The sequence below is a fragment of the Hemicordylus capensis genome, chromosome 6 (genome assembly GCF_027244095.1).
Source record: "Hemicordylus capensis ecotype Gifberg chromosome 6, rHemCap1.1.pri, whole genome shotgun sequence".
Classification (NCBI taxonomy): domain Eukaryota; kingdom Metazoa; phylum Chordata; class Lepidosauria; order Squamata; family Cordylidae; genus Hemicordylus; species Hemicordylus capensis.
This window is the reverse complement of record NC_069662.1, coordinates 10433217-10454219: the sequence shown is the minus strand read 5'-3', so window position 1 is coordinate 10454219 and position 21003 is coordinate 10433217. Positions and strand designations below refer to the sequence as shown.

The 21003-nt window shown below is 43.7% G+C and overlaps 1 protein-coding gene across 1 annotated transcript; it reads left to right on the top strand.

Moving 5' to 3' along the window:
* The first annotated feature begins 665 nt into the window (after positions 1-665).
* On the top strand, positions 666-16017 carry LOC128330802 (vomeronasal type-2 receptor 26-like). The gene is made up of 6 exons (XM_053264170.1): positions 666-883; positions 1351-1528; positions 2621-3475; positions 9464-9691; positions 12547-12673; positions 15116-16017. The coding sequence occupies exons 1-6, from the start codon at positions 666-668 to the stop codon at positions 16015-16017; spliced, it is 2508 nt and encodes an 835-aa protein (XP_053120145.1).
* The last annotated feature ends 4986 nt before the right edge of the window (positions 16018-21003 follow it).

Sequence of the window (21003 nt, the reverse complement as noted above, 5' to 3'; positions counted from 1 at the left end):
GTTTGAGATTGTGCTTGTGCCCTTAATCTTGGTTAAAAGCCAGGGTAAAAAGTATGGTTAGGTGGGCAGCCAGCACTGGGATCTGCATGGATCCCAGCACTGCACACAAGCAGCCTTAACCAGGCTGGGCTGCCCTAGTCTGGGGTAGAAAGCTCGTGAGAACAGCCTTTGTGTCTTGTAATACTCTGCATACATTCCAAAGCAGTGCCTTTCTTGTGGTATTTGTAAGGCCTTCCCCTAACCTGAAAGCCTTCTCTTATTGTGACTACTTTCAGCTCTCTTGCTATCTGAGGATTACCAGAAAAAAGTTTGGCTGAGATACATGGGGGGGGGACCTTTTTGCAGTGTCTCAGACAGCCAACATCTCTAAGCCTCTCTAATTATCCAATCAACCACAACTACTAGTTCTACTAGTCCCTATGGATTTTCAACAGCCACTAGCAAAACAACAAACCAAGAGTGAAGGATGATATTAATATTCTCCGTGTTATTCAGAGCTGGGGCTATAGGCAGCTATATACCTCATCAATTTGACCACTGGTTCTTTACACTGAAAAGTTTGAATTATCCAATAGCCAAATGAGTGGCTATTCACATCAAGCTATCGTGCTCAGGAATACACAAATTGCAATGCATGAAAAGATGAATTGAGATTTTCCTGCAAGATGGTGACAATTTGGGTGTTGGTATTAATGCTGTTGGTTCAATCAGTGTGCATTGCTCCTATTGCTAAATGCACCAGCGGTAGCCCTCTTCCTATTCTTCACAAGTATCATCACTCAGGAGATGTCCTTATTGCTGGCATTATTTCACAGATTTACATATTTTCCAATCCAATAAGATTTGAAAAACATCCATCTCAGGAACTGTTCAATGAGCTTGTGTAAGGAGTTGCTATTTCTCCATATATATGCAATTATAACATGCTCAGGCAAACTTGTCCTATGGATTGGATCTAGTTTAAATGTAGATGAAGTGGTTAAAATAAAGAGCAAGGATACACTGGTTCAGCAAAAAGCTGTGTAACCCTCAGGGACATGTCTTAAGGGGGAACAGGGGACTTCCTGGGGAGGGGGAAGTTGTCAGAAATTGCTTAATCCAGCTGCACCAGTGCAGTTAGTTGGGAAGTTTTGTTATGCTGCGGGACATGTCAGCCAGTACATATTGAACTAAACTACAACAAATGCATAGTCTGAGGCAGTTGCACTGTGATGCAACCTGTAACTCTCATTACAGGATACTGACACAGAACTACCAGCACATCCTGGCCTTAGTGTTTGCCGTAAAGGAGATAAATGAAAATCCCCAAATCTTACCCAATGTCACTCTGGGTTTCCACATCTGCAATAGCCGTTTCACTGCAAACTGGACGTATCGCGTCTCTATGGAACTTCTTTACAGACAAAGAAGATTCATCCCTAACTACAGGTGTGGCTTCCAGAACAATCCAATAGCAGTCATTGGAGGGCCTAACTCCAATGTATGCTTCAACATGGCAACAATCTTGTGCATCTACAAGATTCCACAAGTAAGCTCTGTTTATGAATATGGGTGTTTAGAAGTTCGATCAGCTTTTCTTACTTTGCACATATGCTTTAAAAGGCAGATATGCTTAAAGGGGCACACCTTGCATGCCACTTAAAACTCAAAGCTTGATGAAGGAAAACAATTCTTATGGTTCATTTGAAATTCTTAACAAAAACAATTCACCAATACTAATTTGCTGATCTACAAAGACATTGATGTGAGAACAGAGACGATCTCTACAATACCTGATATTTCAATGGTTTATGTTCAAAAAAAGTAGTAACATAGTTTTGTCTGTGCAGTGCTAATTCAGTTGGCAAGTGGGTGTTTCAATGGTTCACAATGGAGGGGGGGAAACGCCCAGTGGACATAGCCCTATTCATGTTACATTCAACCCATCTACACTCCATATAAAGGCGATGTATTGTCTAGATCTGAATGCACATAGTTATTTGCACATATGTTCAATGCACATACAGTAGTATGCTACCTATCTGTATTCTGCATTTGAGGGGGCTTGTCCCCAAGTACATTTTCACTTGTGCTCTAAAAAGCATGGAAATTGCAAGTTAAGGTGCCCGATTTAACCTATGCACCATATCAGATATAAAGACTTTGTATAGTCTGGTATATGATGCAGGCTTTTGGAAATGAGGCTCCATGCACCCACACTTTGCCTTGGTCTTTCAGCTAGACATTGAGTAGGGAGGGAGGCATCCATGTAGACATTCAACAGGTACAGCTCCCCCAATCACTTCCCAGAGATTCATAGTGGGCCAGTATAATATAGTTTTGACCTACAAGGTATTTGTTAAATAAACTTTTGTATCTTTCTTGTTTAAGTTCAACTGGCCTCCTGATCAGTTGATTCTCACACCTGTCTATCACAGCTAATGAAGAGGTTTAGTAAAAAGTCATTTGGAGTATTAGGTTACAGGAAATTGGTGACTGCAGTAATAATTTAGGATTTGCATATAAGAAAGAGAAAATAAAACATATGTGGGGATAGAATATTCTGCAGGAGTCATGATTTAGCAAATGTGGTGCTACCAATACACAAAGTTCTTCTTTCTTTCTTTTTCATTATCAATAGCTCATATATGGCTCTGCTCCAGTGATGAATAACAAAAAAGAAGCTGTACTGTTCCACAGGTTATTCCCACATGGAGCTCTTCAGTATAAAGGAATTCTCCAGTTATTGCTTCATTTCCAGTGGATCTGGATTGGAGTGATTTCTCAGGATGATGACAATACAGAGAGATTTATAGAGAATGTTCTTCCACAGTTTGCACTCAGTGGCATCTGCTTTGATTTCATAGAAAGGTTCCCAAAACTCACTTTTTCCAGCGAGTTTGATGAAATGGTAGGAAAGGGGTTTGAATCATTTGTTGTTATTGGAAGAAGCACAGCCAATGTTGTGGTTGTGCATGGTGAAATTCAGACCATGATGGTTTTCAGAATGTTGCTATCATTTCCTACATTTGAAGATATACCTGTAAAGACAAAACTCTGGATTATGACAGCCCAGATGGATTTCACATCACATGCCATTCAAAGAAGCTGGGACATAGATTTCCTCCATGGTGCTTTATCGATCACAATGCACTCCAAGGATATGTTCAAATTCCATAAATTTCTTCAGGTCAGAAAACCAACCTCAGAAAAAGAAGATGGCTTTATCAGGGTCTTCTGGCAAGAGACATTTAACTGTTTGTTCCCCAGTTCCACGGAAGACAAAATGAACAGGGACATCTGCACTGGGAAGGAGAAGCTGGAGGCTCTTCCTGGGTCTGTTTTTGAAATGAGCATGACTGGCCACAGCTACAGTGTCTACAATGCTGTCTATGCTGTGGCACATTCTTTGCAAGCCATGTTTTCATCCCAATTCAAACCCAGAGCAATGGTGGATGGAGGGAGAGGGAAGCAACTGAATCAACAGCCATGGCAGGTAATGTCCTAATCAGACTAATACTGGAGACCTCATTCAATATGTTAGTGCAACTCTGTTAATTTTGTAGAGACCTCCCTCCCTACAGATGGGATTTGGCATCTCAATACTAGGTGCTGGTTAAGATTCCATTTTATACCCCATCATCTTGAATATTTCGATCCTTCCTGAGAAATAGAATTCTGTATTTTCAGCAGATTTGTAATTATATAATTAAATGCATTTGTGTAAGTATCATAAGTAGCTATATGTTCAGAAGATCCACCTGCTCATATTCATATTATGCCAATATGTTAAATTTGCCACTTGTAAAAAAATTTCTCCTTTCATGTATTTTTTGATTGACATTGAAATGGAACAGAAGTGAGATTAATTTGAAATTCATGGCAATTTGCACTTTCATGTTTGTACACACACACTTTTGTCCCTTTATTCTTCATCCTCTTCTATTTCTTATCCAATTAGTTTTTAAAATAATGGCTGCATTAACACGTAATGCAAAACTAGAGTTAAATGTGGCCAAGGTTTCAATTTGTTAACTCCAAATCACGTCGCAGATATTTGCCAAAACACAACCCACCAAACTCCAGTTCCAGGAGAGAGGAGCTCTTCCCTGCTGCTTGGCCACCAGGCCAGATACCAGCAAGCTCCACAGCCCAGCTGTGAGCAAAGCACCACTCTGTCTGCCACCCGGACATGATTGGACATGATTGAATCGTGGTTTTGGGGGTCAGTGTATGTCCAAAGCAAGCTCCCCAGCTATGTCTTCCAGAAGGCCCTGTACTCAGGGGCTTCCATGTTCTTCACCCTCTTGCATCCCTCAAGTAAGGTTGTTGCAGGTCTTCACGGTTGCTCATCCTCAGCCTCTAGTCCAGGATGTGTAGCTGTGGGACCCAGGTTACATCCCTCCTTTCCAGCAGCACTGAGGCCTGCATGTCATAGTGGGGCATTTATTTATTTATGATATTTTTATACTGCCTGGTATGTGCATCTCTAGGCAGTGTACAAAATTAAAACAATTATTTAAAAGTCAACACAGATTAAAATACATGAGACACAATAAAAACAATGGCATAAAACAGTTATTAAAACAAATTGTTAAAATTAATTTTAATTAAAAGTCTGCGAGAACAGGTGAGTCTCGAGGGTCTTCCCGAAAACAAACAAGGAAGGAGATGCTCTTATTTCAGCAGGGAGCATATTCCTAAGCCCTGAGGCAGCCACAGAGAAAGCCCATTCCTGGGTCACCACCAAACGAGCCGGCAGCAACCATAACCAGACCTCTCCAGAACATCGTAATAGGCGACAGGGTTTATGACAAAGGAGGCATTCTCTTAAATACCCTGGACCCAAGCCATTAAGGGTTTTATAGGTAATAACCATCACTTTGTATTTCACCCATATTTGCTCTACTCTTGGGTTTGTACTTGCTCTACTCCTGACATCTGATTGTGCATGGTCATCTCTGAACTTTTTCTTGAGGTGCTGAAAAAGATTGCACTGGCTGGCAGTCCTTTGAAAGCCAAAGCTGGCTATATGTTTATAAATCCAGGCATAAATTAAAAGGTAAAGTTGTGCCATCAAGTCGGTGTTGACTCCTGGCAAACACAGAGCCATGTGTTTTTCTTTGGTAGAATACAGGAGGAGTTTACCATTGCCATCTCCTGCACAGTATGAGATAATGCCTTTCAACATCTTCCTATATCACTGCTGCTGAAGCTGACTCTGGAGCCTGTCGCTGGTCCAGATCTTGATCTGGTCCACTCTCTGCGTCAGTCCAGACCCTTGCCCTGATCTTTTTGGAGGCATCTGAAGCTTGGCTGCTGCCCATGGCACTGACATCTGTAGGTGCTGAAAGGGCAGAAGGAAGCTAAGATTCCATGGCTGTTTGGAGTAGCTGGGTGTCGGCTCCAAATTCGTTAACGTGGTCCACCAAACACTGGTCATGCAACTGGGAATCAGTGCAGGTGTATATTATTGTAGCGGCCACCTTGTGCACACTTCAGCAGGACTGGACTGTGTGGGTGTGGCCAGGCAAGCAATCCCCACGAGGAGAGAACAGGCCAGGTGCAGGGACATAGCACTCAAGGCCCCAGAAAGAGTATCAACTTGAAATATTCCACTATAGCACTGTGGGGCACATCAGACAGGGCAGTAGATAAGGGCAAGGAGTAATTGGTTGTGGGCTATGTACATGTCAAGGAAGCATAGGAGGGCCACCGTCAACAAATTGTGGCCAATTGTTTTAGCAGGACAAGGTTCTCTATTGTAGTGTTTGGCTATGAGGTGAGAGGCAGGTGTGCTGGAATTGAACGGTGTATTCCCATGGCAGAAGCTTGCATGCACTCCACCAGGGGCGTAACTATAATAGGGCAAGGGGAGACAGTTGTCTGGGGACCCACTGCCTGGGGGGGGAGGACCAGAGGCAAGTCACATGACTGACTCCCCCAGCCGCACACCCGCCCAGGCTTCCTTCAGTTGTTTTCATCCTCCGAAATTGATGTGAGTGTTAAGACCTGGAGCTACCAGAACAGCATGTCTTTCTCTAGCACCATTAAATGACTTGCATCGTCCAAAATTTACAAAACCTTAAAAAAAAAAAAAAATTAGGATGATGTTCTATTGTGGCACATAGGAGATAGATAGATAGATAGATAGATAGATAGATAGATAGATAGATAGATAGATAGATAAATAGATAGATAGATTTTACTATGCTTTTTGTTACCACTATTCAGCCTCATTTAAGATTTCTTTACTTCATGAGCTGAGCTTCAGTGAGTGGGGGCCCGTTTTAAAATCTTGTCTCTGGGCCCACTCCAACCTTGCTACGCTCCTGCACTCCACATGTTTGCTTTTGCCAGGTGGCAGTTTCTGAGCATAGAAACAGTCTGCAGATGCCGCAGGGACAACGTGTATCCCCGGCTTTGCCCCATCAGGGGCGATGTGTGTCCCTCTGTGACATACCTCTGGGACATACCTTGAAGGGTTGCATCTTCTCATGATCTTGCTTTTGAGAAGAGATCCCTGGGTGTGGATGCATTGCCAACCCCTGTCCACCATCTTAGCTCTGCCCTGCAAGTGCTATTGTCCCACATCTGTGCTCCAGACAATGCCTTCCCCGGGCCAGGCCATCCTTGCTGGCTGTGGGTGAGAAAACTGCATGGGTTGCTCTGTGAGGGGCATAGATGTTTTGGACACAAAACAAAGTGGGCAGCTTCTGTGTGGTGCTTCCATCTCTTGGGGCGGGGGCTGCCAGAGTGTTGGCCTGCAGCACTGTGCTGTTTGCTCCCCACCCCCACCCCCTTTATTTCTAGAAACAATGTCACCTGCCCGGGTTAGGCTGCAAGAGGTGTGCAGCTGCAGTGGCCAGTGCCTCCCCACCAATCACCATCCCCATTCTTTAACCTCCAAGGAATCCCCCAAGGAAATCCTCTTCCCCCTTGACAGCAGTTTGCAGCTGGGAGTAGTACGAGTGTTGTATCTCCTTAAAGTTTCCCACACACATGGCTGTTGGCAGACAAAATGGGGAAGCGAGAGAAGAATGGTGGGGACATAGCTGGTTCTCCGAGAGGCAACTGGCGAAAGCTGCAGCATGCACAGAGCAGACACATTCCTGTGCCACCTCCTCTATGATTGTAGTTTGGAATAGATGCAAAATCATGGTTATAGCTGTGCCAGTATTCGAACATATCGGTTCGGCTGCCAAACCTCCAATCTTGATGGTGAACCTTGGAGATAACCAAAGGTTCAGTTTGGAGTTTGGCGGGGTAAAACGGAGGTCACTTTCAGCCTGTATCACACATTTGGGCATACTGGATTTCCAACCTCAGCCATGTTTAACTGTGGTTTGGCATTACATCTGAATATGGGCATTATGAAAGCCTTTGTAAGTATGTAAGCATACTTTGCTTACAAGAACAAATAATGGGATGAGACTGAGAGTGCACAATATAGTCAAGGAGATGCTCTCCTCAAACCTCCTTGAAGACTTTGGAGGGGGGAAAGCCTATCTCTTTCTAAACTTCCCCCTTGGTTGTTGGCAAGAGAGTGTTAGAGAGTGTTAGAGAGTGTTGTGAGGTTAAAACATGGGGAGCCATCTGCTTAGCAGATCACACAAATGCACTCCCTAGGATTCACTCCATGTTGTGTCCTGGTAATTCTAGTAAGAGGGTTTTGCGCTGGGAGATATATCAACACACTTCCATGTACTAGACGTTTACTAAATCAATGTCACTCTTCTATTCCTCTATCTTCTTTCATCTTGATTTTATTGTAATCTTGTGTAGTGGTTAGAGTGCCAGACTAGGACCGGGGAGACCCGAGTTCAAATCCCCATTCAGCCATGATACTTGCTGGGTGACTCTGGGCCAGTCACTTCTCTCTCAGCCAAACTTACTTCACAGGGAGAAACTTAAGTATGTAGTACACCGCTCTGGGCTCCTTGGCAGAAGAGCGGGATAGAAAATGTTGAATAAACAAATAAATAAATAAATACCTGATCAGAGGTTAGTAGTGTGCAAGGTTCGGTTCGGTTCAGGCACAATTGAAAAGCCCTCCGGACCGGTCCGGAATTCCGGCGGTCCGGAGGTTCGGAAGGGCGGGGGAGTGTCTCTTTAAGGGGGGGTGGTAGTACTTACCCCACCCCCCGCCGCTCTTCCCCCTCCGGCGCTGGTGCTTTAAAAAATCTTCTTGGGGCGGCAGAGTTCCTCCCTGCCGCCCCTGCCCCCGTCGTTGTCTTTCTAAGCCTGAAACAGAGAAGAGCTAGCGGCGCGCATGCGCCCTTCGTGGTGCACGCGCTCATCTCCACCGCTGGCACGTGCGCACCATGTGACTTATGTGGCGTGTGCCAGCGGCGAAGATGAGCATGCGCACCGTGAAGGGCACATGCGCGCCGCTAACTCTTCTCTGTTTCAGGCTTAGAAAGACAACGACGGGGGCAGGGGCGGCAGGGAGGAACTCTGCTGCCCCAAGAAGATTTTTTAAAGCACCAGCGCTGGAGGGGGAAGAGCGGCGGGGGAGGGGGGTAAGTACTACCACCACCCCTTAAAGAGACTCTCCCCCCAGTGCTGGACCACGCTTCTGTGGTTCCATGCACATCCCTATCAGAGGTCTTGACTTGATTCTATCCTCTATGTCACTTTTTGTATTTGTTAGTCTAGTCTGCATTAATCATAATTAGTATTCATCACAACAATTACTGGTGCCATCCAGAATAACAGTGTATTTCTACAAAACAAACCTGTTTGTCCATTAGACCACATATTTGTGCAAAAACTTGATTTTTGCACTCTTGTAAATATGTTCCTTACTGCTGATAGGGAGTGAGGAATGAAGTGCATCATGGGTTGTGCACCTGGCCATGCAAGCACAAGTATGCTATCACAAGGGCAACACTAGTCTGCAACACAAGCTCCAAAAACAGACGATCTGCCTAGCTCAAAATCCTTGCACTTACACAATGTATTTGCACAAGCCCAGAATTACTCTGGGTGTCAGGCACTATTTCTACTACTGGTACTGCTTCAAAAAAGAACCACTGCTACAGTCTTCATATAAAAGGTTATCGCTAGAGATGTGCATGAACTGATTTTTTAAATTCATTTTGAATTCAAATCAAATTCTGAAAATTCATTTCAAATTAAAATCTGGTCCAAAAATTTGATTCAAATTCAAATAAAATTTGAATTGATCCGACCCTGTTCTGGCACCATTTTAATCCAATCAGGGGGTCTGAGTTGTTTAAAAAGGGCACCCAACAGCTCTCAAATCAAATACGAATCAAATTTTGAAAATTCATTTCAAATTCAAATTGAATTGCCCTTTTAAGGGGTGATTCAATTGAAATTTGAATCCCTGGAATCACCCAGATTTGAGTCAAGTTGGTTAGCATTTGAATCAATTTGCACATCCCTAGCTATCACCTTGTTATGTAGTTACATATTTTTGTACATCATGATAAATTCATTTTTAAAAAATACAATTTAGCTTCACCAGTTTTTGAGAAGTGCCTCATTTAACAACAGTGCTGGGGAAGAAGTTTCCTTCAACCAAAATGGGGAATTAGTAGCTGGATTCGATATTATAAATTGGGTTACATTCCCAAACCAGTCCTTCCTTAGAGTCAAAGTTGGAAGAACAGAATCACAGGCTCCTACAGACAAAGTTTTCATTATTTGTGAGGAAAGCATCATATGGCCTAGCAGGTTTAACCAGGTAAGCTCCACACATATTTCAGTGTGCATTCCACTCATTTTCCCTAAGTTGAAAAAGTGGTTCACAGTGTAGACACTGAACTGTTGATTATGTAAACAATAAAGTAGTTCTCTATCAGAGCCTGACTAGCTGTGATGCCAAAAATCAGGATCTCCACCCTCATTTATTTATTCATTTTACTCTATTTATATATGTGTGTATTTATTTGTCACATTTATATTGGTTGATTGATTGATTGATTGATTGAGTGCCATCAAGTCAGTGTTGACTCAGCAACCACCTTGATAGATTCTCTCCAGAATGATCATACCACCCAATGAGGCGGGTCTCACGATCTGTGAGACCCACTTTTACCAGAACTGTGGGAAGAGCAGGCTAAGCCCGCTCTCCCCACAGATGATCGGGGCAGTAGCCCTGGGTGGCCAGATTGGCCGCCCACACAATTGCCGGCTCCGTGATGGAGCTGGTGGGGCCTGGGGAGCTCAAGGGCCATGCAGCCCCCGGAAGCCCCAGTATGCCCTGTGCAAGTGTACAGGGCATACTGGGGAGACCCCCGGAGCTGGGAAGCAGCTTTTTGCCTCCCCTCCGGGAGTCTACTCATGAGTAGCCATGGCGTGGAGTAAAGGCAGGGGTACTTAGGCGGGTTACCCGCCTAGGAACCACCGGGCTCGCAGTCGAGCCCGGTGGTTCTCACTATCGGGAAAAATCGGGCTAGGATTTCCTAGCCTGATTTTTCCTGATTGTGGGAATAGCCCCAATGTAAAATATCAGGGCGGTTTACGATCCAATCAAACAACAACCAAAACCTAAAAAATAAAACTTTAACAAATAAAACTTGAAAACACCATAAACTAAAAGTCTGATCAAACAGGCATGTTTTCAAAATTTGTTTACAAACAATCAGAGTTGGGAGATTCTGATTTCATTTGGTAGTGTGTTGCAGAGTCTCAAGGCAACCCTAAAGAAGGCCTGATTTTGGGGTCACTACCAAGCAAGCCACAACTGACCCTCCCCCAATTATCTTAGTAGGCAACGGGGTTGATGAAGAAGAAGGGGCTCTCTTAAATACCCTGGGCCCAAGCCATGCTGGGCTTTAGAAGTAATAACCAGCACTTTGTATTTTGCCTGGTAACTAATTGTCAGCCAGTGCCTTTCTTTTAAAATAGGAGTAATATGATCTGTATGGGTGGCCCCAGAGACCAACCTGGCAGCCACATACTACACCAGTTGCCTGGATGTTACCAGCATATAGCTGGACATAGCTGGAGTATCAGCCAAAGCTGGTAGAAAGCATTCCTGGTCACTGCCTCAACCTGAGAAACAAGGGAGAGGTTTGGGTCCAGAAGTACTGGTAAAAATGGGGGAAGAATTCCCAAGGTGCTGGCAGATTTACTCAATGAGGCTCTTCTCATGATCCGTGAGAAGAGCCTCTAGGGGTTCCTTCTCCTGCGAGGCTGGATCGGCTGCCCACATGACTTCTGGCTCGGTTTGGCCCGAACCTGGACCAACCCCCCCCCAATTTGGTTCGGGTGGTTCGGGGACCAAAAATTGGGGAAAATGTTTTTTACCTTGTACTCCCCTTGGGGGAGTTCCTGGAGGCAACAGTGTTGTCTGCAGAGGTTTCCCCTCCCCCTGCCAGCCTTCTAAATGCCCCCACACCCCGTTCAGGTTCTCTTTGGCCTCCAGGAACTCCCCCGAGGGGAGTACAAGGCTATTTTCCCCCCAATTTTCGGTCCGTGAACCCCCTGGACCCAAACCAAAAGGGGGGGGTTGAGGGGGTGCCAGACCAAACTGGTCCAGTTGAGTTCAAGGCCGGTTCAGCCTCAAACCAAATTGGGCCAGACAGTTTTGTCCACATCCCTACATCTCACCCACCCACCCCACCCTCAGTGCAGCCCTCCCTGGCATCTCCAGGTCAGGCACAATCAAACTCATAATATTCACCTATCAAAATGCTAAGGTTTTATTAATGTTCCATTAATGTTCTCTCTGAGCCATCAAGGTCTGGAATTTATCTTCCCAGACCATTATAAACAAGTAATGAAGCTATTCCCACAATCAGTAGGAAGCAAGCTAAGTGAGCCTAGCCCACTTTCTACTGATCATGGGATCCACCGAGCTCACGGGTAAGCCCGGTGGTTCCAAGGCAGCTAGCCCACCTAATTCCCCCTCCCCTTAAATGAGGTTAATGGAGCGAGCACTCCATTAATTTCATTTTTTTGCTTGTGTGCCACTGCAGTGCATGGCAACACATGAGTAGACCCCCAACCAAGAGGCTGCAGCCAGCCTCCCAGCCTCAGGGGTCTTTCCAGAACCATGCGGCCCCCGATCTCCACAGCCCCCACCGGCTATACGTGGGCCCCGATCTTCGCAGCCCCCACTGGCCACCCAGGGCTGCAGGCTGCCCAGGGCTGCAGACTAAGCCCGCTCTCTCTTCGTGTGAAGCACCTCATTGATTAATAGCTACAGAAGTGAAATACCATATGTGAATTTGAAAAGAAATGAAGAAGCAAACTGCAGTCACACAGCCATCCTCCCATTATTGTATCAAATAACATTACAGTTAGAAACACTACCATGCCTTCCCAGGCTTAATGCACTGGACAGATTTGTCTGACACCTTAAGAATATGGGCAAAAGTCTCCAATAACAATGAAGTTTCCAGCAGTCAATTGCATACCAAGTGCTCTCAACAGGGAATGCCATGATGCCATCACCCTAATTTGGTGGACATATTTATTTGACACCTTAATGACCGAGCATCAACCCATAAATGCAGATCAAATAGAGGAATACAGACTCTCAAAACACAATTCTTGACTATTAATGCACTCTCCTTTTTCTTTTATGGACAGGTGCGCCCTCTTTCATTGTGCAATGAAAATTGCCATCCTGGTTATAGAAGAACCAAGAAGGAAGGGAAGCCATTTTGCTGTTATGATTGCCTTCCATGTCCAGATGGGAAAATTTCAAACCAAATAGGTAAGCAATGTTGAGCCTTGTGTTCATCAACAATGCTGGCTGAGATCTAGTATATACACACCAGGAGAAACAGAAACAAATTCCCCTTATCTATAAAATGTGGTTCAATAGTCCTTGATGGGAGTGGATGCTGATAAGACTCAGCAGTCTGATCAGAGCAGGCCTCTGGGTGTGCTTTTTTGTGCTTAACTTTATCTAGCTGAAACAATTTTAAAAAGCATTAGAGTATTTGCAGACAATATGGATGTAGTGATAACTTCAAGTGTGTGATATCTAGGAAGGAAAAGAGATCTTTAAGATGTGGTTGAGTTTGCCTAGGTCACAACAGTCTTAGTACTTAGGTTTCTCCTTGAACATCCCCAAGTAAAGCTTCTTCTTCATGTAGTAGCCACAACTCTATACTGAATCATGGTTGAATCACAACCATGAAATTGTCCGCTCTGGAAGCTATCAGTCACAAGGAGATGTAACATAGCAAACAGCTGTGCTGGATCCTGTCCTTTGCATCTTATTGCCCAATATTCCAGCAGGAATTGATTGATTGATTGGTTGGTTGGTTGGTTGGTTGGTTGATATACTTATATCCCACTCTTTGTCATGTTGATACTTTTCTAAAAGGTTATGATTTTTAGCCTACTTTCCTCATGGAAAGTAACCTTTTGAGATTAACCTGTTCTCTCCCCCCCCCCTCGTATGTGTGTGTCCCTAACAACTTTGCAATGCCTGGACCAACTTGGACCAAATTTGGTACAGTTGTAGTGCCACATAGGGACACCTCAATGGTGTATTTTGTGATGGTGTCATTCACCCCAATTCAAGCTGATGGACTCATAAGCATTTGAGGTAGAAGTGGGCTAACTTGTGAACTGCCAGACGTGGACATTAAACCTTGATATCCCACCAATGCATTCCAGAACCCATTTCAAAATGGTGGCTTTGTGTATGTTGCCCCCTAAAGACATCAGGATCCATTTGGATCAAATTTAGTACAGTTGTAGTGCAACATAGGACCTGCCTCTCCCATCCAGTTACATCCCATCTGGTCAGATCTTCAAAAGGGGGCCCTTTTGTCGGTCCCTGATTTCTGAGAGGTTCGGGGCGCTAGGACCCATGAAAGGGCCTTTTCGGTTGCTGCTCCACTTCTCTGGAACTCCCTTCCCCTTCAGATTCGTTTAGCTCCTTCCTTTTTTATTTTTAAATCTCTATTGAAGACTTTTCTTTTTCGCCAGGCTTTTACTTTGTAATTTACCTATTTGGATTTTTCTTTTTTGTTAGTTACTTTAGTTTTTAATTTAGAATGTAATTTTAATGCTGTCTTGCTTTGTATGTTTTTGTACACCGCCCAGAGTCTTTGGAGTGAGAGGTATAATAAATGTTTCCCCCCCCAAAAAAAAAATTACAATGGCATGTTTTATGATGATACCATTATCTCATTATCTCCTCCACCCATGTGCAGTGCACCCTGGTTCTTACAGAGAAGGCTCTGGTGACTGCCTTTTTACTGGTTCTTACAGACAAGGCTCTGGTGACTGCCTTTTTACTGTACGCCACGTATTACATTTGGTGTTTAATAAAAAGTGCATGGATTTGAAGATGGTAATTATCAATAAAAATTATAGTGAAAGGAAAGTACTGTAGGTAGATTAGTTTTACCAGAAATTTTATAGACAGAAGTAGGGTTAGCAATAAGGCATCTAAAAGACTGTGGGCTATTAATGTTCTATAATGTAGTTGAAAATCTGATAATGTAATGGGATAAAGAAAAAAATACACAGAGTATATATGTATACTCTAACACATGTTTTTGCAGCATGTGTAGATTTGATAATTTGTGGATTCTTATAATGGATTCTTTCTTTATTATATGTTATTTTTATATCTATTTCTGAAAAAACAGATGATTAAAATTGTTTTAATCACCACTGTCTGCAGCACAGATTGTGAGAGTGGAGGGGCCCTGTGTCAAGATGAAAACACACCTATAATAGCAGTTTTTAAAAAGCATTGATGAAATTGACAAGATTTTCACCTGTGTACACAATCCCTCAGGACAGGAGAAGTCTAGTGAGACAGATTAGTCTTGTGAATTTCAAGAGGATTTGTTTTACTAAAGTTGTAGAGAAATATGCTAACAAGCAGTGGTGCAATGAGCACCTCACTTCTGTAACTACTTTGGAGAAGCCTGGTGAAATATCCAAGCCTCAGGCTATAGCACAGCTGTGGGGAGGGGCAGTTTCACAAATACTAGCTTGACTGAAAGCCACAGTTCTGGGTTAGAACATTTTCAGGCACTGCAGATTTGAATCCCCACCCTTTGAATACCCACACCATCACTAATTCAGATTAGCAACCCACAGAATTTTGTAATATTTAAGCGTGGTAATGCAATGAGCTACACACGAGGCCGTTATGTATAAAAGAATCATGTTTTTTTTTTTAAAGACATGAATGACTGTTTTGAATGCCAAGAAGATCAATATCCAAACAAGGACCGAGATTTATGTGTTCCCAAAGACGTAAGCTTCCTGGCTTATGGAGAACCACTTGGGATCACTTTGGCTATTTTTGCTCTTTCATGTTCTTTCATCACAGCTTGGGTTCTCGGGATCTTCATTAAGCATAAGGACACTCCCGTAGTCAGAGCCAACAACCGGAACCTCACCTACACTCTTCTCATCTCCCTCCTGCTCTCCTTCCTTTGTGCTTTGTTGTTCATTGGCAGACCTCAGAAGGTGACCTGTCTTCTTCGGCAACCTGCTTTTGGCATCATCTTCTCGGTGGCTGTTTCTTCTGTGTTGGCCAAAACCATCATTGTGGTTCTCGCTTTCATGGCCACCAAGCCAGAATCATGGATGAGGAAATGGGTGGGGAAACAACTAACTTACTCCATTGTTCTTTCATGCTCCATTATTCAAGCCACTATTTGTACTGTGTGGCTAACAACCACACCCCCATTCCCAAATGTTGACATGCATTCAGTGACTGAAGAAATTGTACTGGAGTGTAATGAAGGCTCAGCTACCATGTTTTACTGTGTCTTGGGCTTTATGGGTTTCCTGGCCACTGTTAGCTTCACTCTGGCTTTTCTAGCCAGGAAGTTACCTGACAGTTTTAATGAAGCCAAATTTATCACCTTCAGCATGTTACTCTTCTGTAGCGTGTGGCTGTCTTTTATTCCCAGCTACCTGAGTACCAAAGGAAAATATATGGTGGCTGTGGAGATCTTCTCCATCTTGACCTCCAGTGCTGGTTTACTGGGCTGCATCTTTTCTCCCAAATGCTACATCATTACACTGAGACCTGAACTGAATAAGAGAGGGCAACTCATGAGAAGAAAGCATTAAATAATTGATAAATGGAACACTTGGTCAATCCATTTCCCCCTGCCCCAGTAAATAGGTGTCAATCTAGTGTAATAATAGCTTGAATGCGCTATTAACCCTTACTTCATACAGTCAGTACCTGTATAGTGCCTCTATGTAAGGTGACATGTAAAAAATGCATGCCACCTTTATAAGCCCTGAACATTCAATCAGTGATGAAATCCAAACCATCCAAGCAATTCTCCTGAGATTTTTCATGGAGTGTCTAAGTCAAAAAATACGTTATTACAGTCACAGACCAGTATGCATTCACAAAGAAGCTAGCAGTCTAATCTAATCTGTGTCTAAATCTAATCTGGAACTACCTCCACAAATTTCTGGGACAATCATTGAGAAATGGTGGAGATACAGCAGTTTGAATGTGTTTTAGTGCAGCTACTGTACATGATCTTCTAGCACTAGGGCAGCTTTGTTCTTAAGCAAGCACAGCATTAGTCAGGATGATGACATAAAGTAAAGTAAAGTTGCATTACTGAGTTGGTGTTGACTCCTAGCGACCACAGAGCATGTGGTTTTCTTTGGTAGAATACAGGAGGGGTTTACCATTGCCATCTCCCATGCAGTATGAGATGATGCCTTTCAGAATCTTCCTATATTGCTGCTGCCCCATATAGGTATTGGAGATCTGAGAAACATACCAGCGGGGATTTGAACCAGCAACCTCTTGCTCCCTAGGCAAGTTAATTCCCCGTTGCAACATTAGGTGGCCCTCATGATGACCTAACATAAGAACATAAGAACAGCCCTGCTGGATCAGGCCCAAGGCCCATCTAGTCCAGCATCCTGTTTTGCACAGTGGCCCACCAGATGCCGCAGGAAGCCACAGACAGGAGTTAAGGGCATGCCCTCTCTCCTGCTTTTACTCCCGCACAACTGGTACTCAGAGGCATCCTGCCTTTGAGGCTGGAGGTGGCCCACAGCCCTCCAACTAGTAGCCATTGATAGACCTCTCCTCCATGAAGTTATCCAAGCCCCTCTTCAAGTCATCCAGGTTGTTGGCTGTCACCACATCCTGTGGTAGAGAGTTCCACAAGTGGATCACACGTTGTGTGAAACAATACTTCTGTTTGCTGGTGCGTGTGGCCACGCGCGCACGCACGTCATGGAGACATGAAACGCGCGCGACGTGCACGTGTGCAAAAGGCTCCGTGCAGCCTTTTGCACTCAAGTGGGAGAAGGGGCGGCAGGGAGGTATCCTGCTGCCCCAGTTACTACATAGAATACATGCACTGGAGGGGGGGAAAGCAGCGGGAGGGGTAAGTAAACCCTCCCCCGCCCTTAAAGAAACCCCACACACAGTGCCGGACCGCAGCTCTGCAGTTCCGTGCACACCCCTACTTTCCAGATGATCTTAACAGGTGGTTGGGCTCATGGCAAAGAAGACATTCTCTTAAATATGTTCTCTTAAATCAATTTATGCTTTGGTTGGACCGGATTTTGTCCTTTTGAGAGGCATGTTCTGCTTTTCTGCTGCTGTTCTTGCTTTTAAAACTTGTTTAGGTACTGATATGAGAAAAATAAAATACAAGTCTTTCAAACAGACAAATCCCCATTCAGCCATGATATTAGCAGGGTGACTCTGCGCCAGTCACTTCTCTCTCAGCCTAACCTACTTCACAGGGTTGTTGTGAGGAGAAACTTAAGTATGTAGTACACCACTCTGGGCTCCTTGGAGGAAGAGCGGGATATAAAATGTGAATGAATGAATGAATGAATGAATGAATGAATAAATAAATACTAAAATAAATACATTTAAACAAACAAGCAAACAATCTTCCAGTGTATTTGTCCTTTGATGATAGTTTTCTCTTTCCAAAGACCTCATTTTCTCAAGAGTGCTTTCAGCACAATACGTTGTGTCCTCTTTGTGTCCCTGTATCCTCTTTGTGTTCCTGTTTGTGGTTTAGGCTCTCCTGCTGAGGAAGGCCAGAGAAGCCTTCTGCTGAGTTGTGAAAAACAAGATATATTTTGCAGTGATGCAGAGAATCTGCATCATCTGCAACTCTGAGGATGTGATTACCCATCCCACTGGTTGCCAAACTGGGAGCCTCCAGATGTTGCTGAACCACAGCTCCAATCATCCCCAGCCACAATACATTGTAACTGGGGCTGATGGGAGTTGTAGTTCAGCAACATCTGGAGCTTGGGAACCACCGACCTATCCTATAGTTCTCAAATTACTCTTAATTGCTTCAGAAACTTCTCTGCATCTCTATGGAGTTCAAGTGGACAGTTACAAACCTACAAACCAGGGTCGAAGGATGCTATTTATAACTATGATGTCATTTAGAGTCAGGGATATAGATGCACGCGACTCCATCAGTCTGATCATTCATTCTTTGTCCCAGATGTTCTGAGTGTTAACGCAACTGAGTGATTGGCATTCATTCAGGCAGTGAAACTTGGAAACACTCAAATGACAAGGAAGGAACTGATGAATTGTTGTCTACAATTATTCTTTCTCACTATGGTATTTGGAGGCGGGGTTGGTATTGGTCCTGTTGCCTCAGACGATGTGCAAGATTTCTAGTGGGAAATGCCCCCTCAGTGATCCCCTTCTTATTCGTCACAAGTATTACAAGCCAGGAGTCATCATCGGTGGCATCTTTACAAACGGTTTTGAAATGCTCTCATAGACCTACAAATAATTTGTGCTTTCATTTTTTGGGGGGGGGGGGAGTAGCTTCAACCACCATAGCATCATGATATGGTGATTGTTGTTATCAGTGTTTAATCAGGTGGGTGTCCAACTGCTCGACCCTTTGGCAATTATGCTATGGGGTTCTGCAGAGTTCCATTCTGTCCCCTATGTTGTAACTACATGAAACTGCTGAGAGAGGTCATCCAGAGATTTGGCTTGAGACGCCATCAATATGCAGATGACACTCAGTTGTATCTCTCTTTTTCATCAGACACAGGTGAAGCAGTGACTGTCCTGAATCAGTGCTTGGATGCAGTAATGGACTGGATGAGGGTGAATAAGCTGAAACTCAATCCAGACAAGACCGAAATGCAGTTGGTTGGTGGTTCCTCTGCCTGGGTGAATGATGTTCAGCCTGATCTAGATGGGGTCACATACCCCTGAAGGTCCAGGTTCACAGTTTGGGGGTGCTCATCAATCCAGTACTGTCACTAGAGGCTCAAGTGGCCTCTGTGGCTTGGAATGCCTTTTATCAGCTTTGGCTGATATGCCAACTGCGACCTTATCTGGACAGAGATAGCTTGGCCACAGTAAGGCTCTGGTAACCTCTTGTTTAGATTACTGCAATCCATTGTATGTGGGGCTGCTTTTGTAAACGGTCTGGAACTGCAGCTGGTACAAAATAGGGCTGCAAGATTATTAACTGGAACTGGATGTTTTGATCATATTATGCCAGGGCTTCGTCAGCTGCACTGGCTCCCAGTCTGTTTCCAGGCACAAATCAAAGTGCTGGTTTTAACCTTTAAAGCCCTAAATGGCTTGGGACCAAGTAACCTGAGAGAGCACCTTGCCCCATATGTCCCTTCCCATACCTCAAGGTCTTCTTCAGAGGCCCTCCTCCCGGTGCCCCTGCCAAATGAGGTGAGGTGGGTGGCTATCAGGAAGAGGGCCTTTTCGGTGGTTGCACCCCATTTGTGGAATAGCCTTTTCAGTGAGGTTTGCCTGGCCTCATCACTTTGTTCTTTTAGACACCAAGTAAAGCCCTTTTTGTTCACACAGGCCTTTTCAATCAATCAGTCAATCAATCAACCAATCAATCAATCAATCAATCATCTTTATTACGGTCAAAGACCAGCACAGGTTATAATACAGTAAAATGGTAAAATAGATAAGGCAATCAGATTATTATGAAAATAAATGTTACATATATTGCTACTTTAAACTATAAGATTGAGATTTGTATTACAGTTAAAACTGATAGAATAAGGGTCTAAAATACAAGATATTTAAAATATACTATGGAATACAAGCGAGGTAGCTAACATATAAAAATATAACTAAAATATAGCATCTAATTAAAGTAGTAAGGCAGCTAACTAAAATGGTTATTTTAAAATCTGCTGCATAAAATTAAACAATTGCAAAATCCAACACTCAATGAATAAAAGGCATCTACCTTGTTAAAAAGAGAGAGAGAGAGAGACTATATGATAAAAAGGGAAATAAAGTTACTAACTAAAATAGGACGATCTAGTGAAATAATTGAAATCAGCTTCATGGATTATGGGCTATAGTCAGGGTCCAACTGATCTTCCATGCTGCCATGCAGAACCTAGCAGCATTGTACATGAAAGTCCACTTTTCACCCAAGAGCAGCATCTTAGTTTAAACTTGGCTGGGGCGACCAGGGCAAGTGAGTAGTAGAGGGAGTCTGAGTTTAGCACAGGCCTTTTAAATTCAGTTTTTTAAACTCGGGTTTTTCAGATTTGTTTGGATTTTTAACTAATTTTAAACTGCTGTTTTTAAGCTGCTTTGTATTGTATTTTGTACGTTTTTTTAACTTTTGTTTTTGTCTGTTATGATTTAATGTGCTTTCTAGGAAAGCAGGAGTGTTTTCTATCAGCTTTGGCTGATTTGACAGCTGCGCCCATTCCTTGAAGAGGATGACCTCAAAACAATGGTGCATCAGCTGGTAACCTCCTGGGTTGACTATTGCAATGCGCTCTATGTGGGGCTGCCTTTGTACGTAGTCCAGAGACTTCACTTAGTTCAGAATGTGGAAGCCAGATTGGTCTCTGGGGCAACCCGAAGAGTCCATATTTTGCCTGTTTTGAAACAGCTACACTGGAATGCCAATATGTTTCCGGGCAAAATACAAAGTGCTGGTTATTACCTTTAAAGTCCTGAATGGCTTGGGTCCAAGTTTTCTTAGAGAGTGCCTTTTTCTACATGATCCCCACTGCACGTTAAGGTCATCTGAGGAGGTCCGTCTCCAGTTACCACCGGTTCGTTTGGTGGCGACTCAG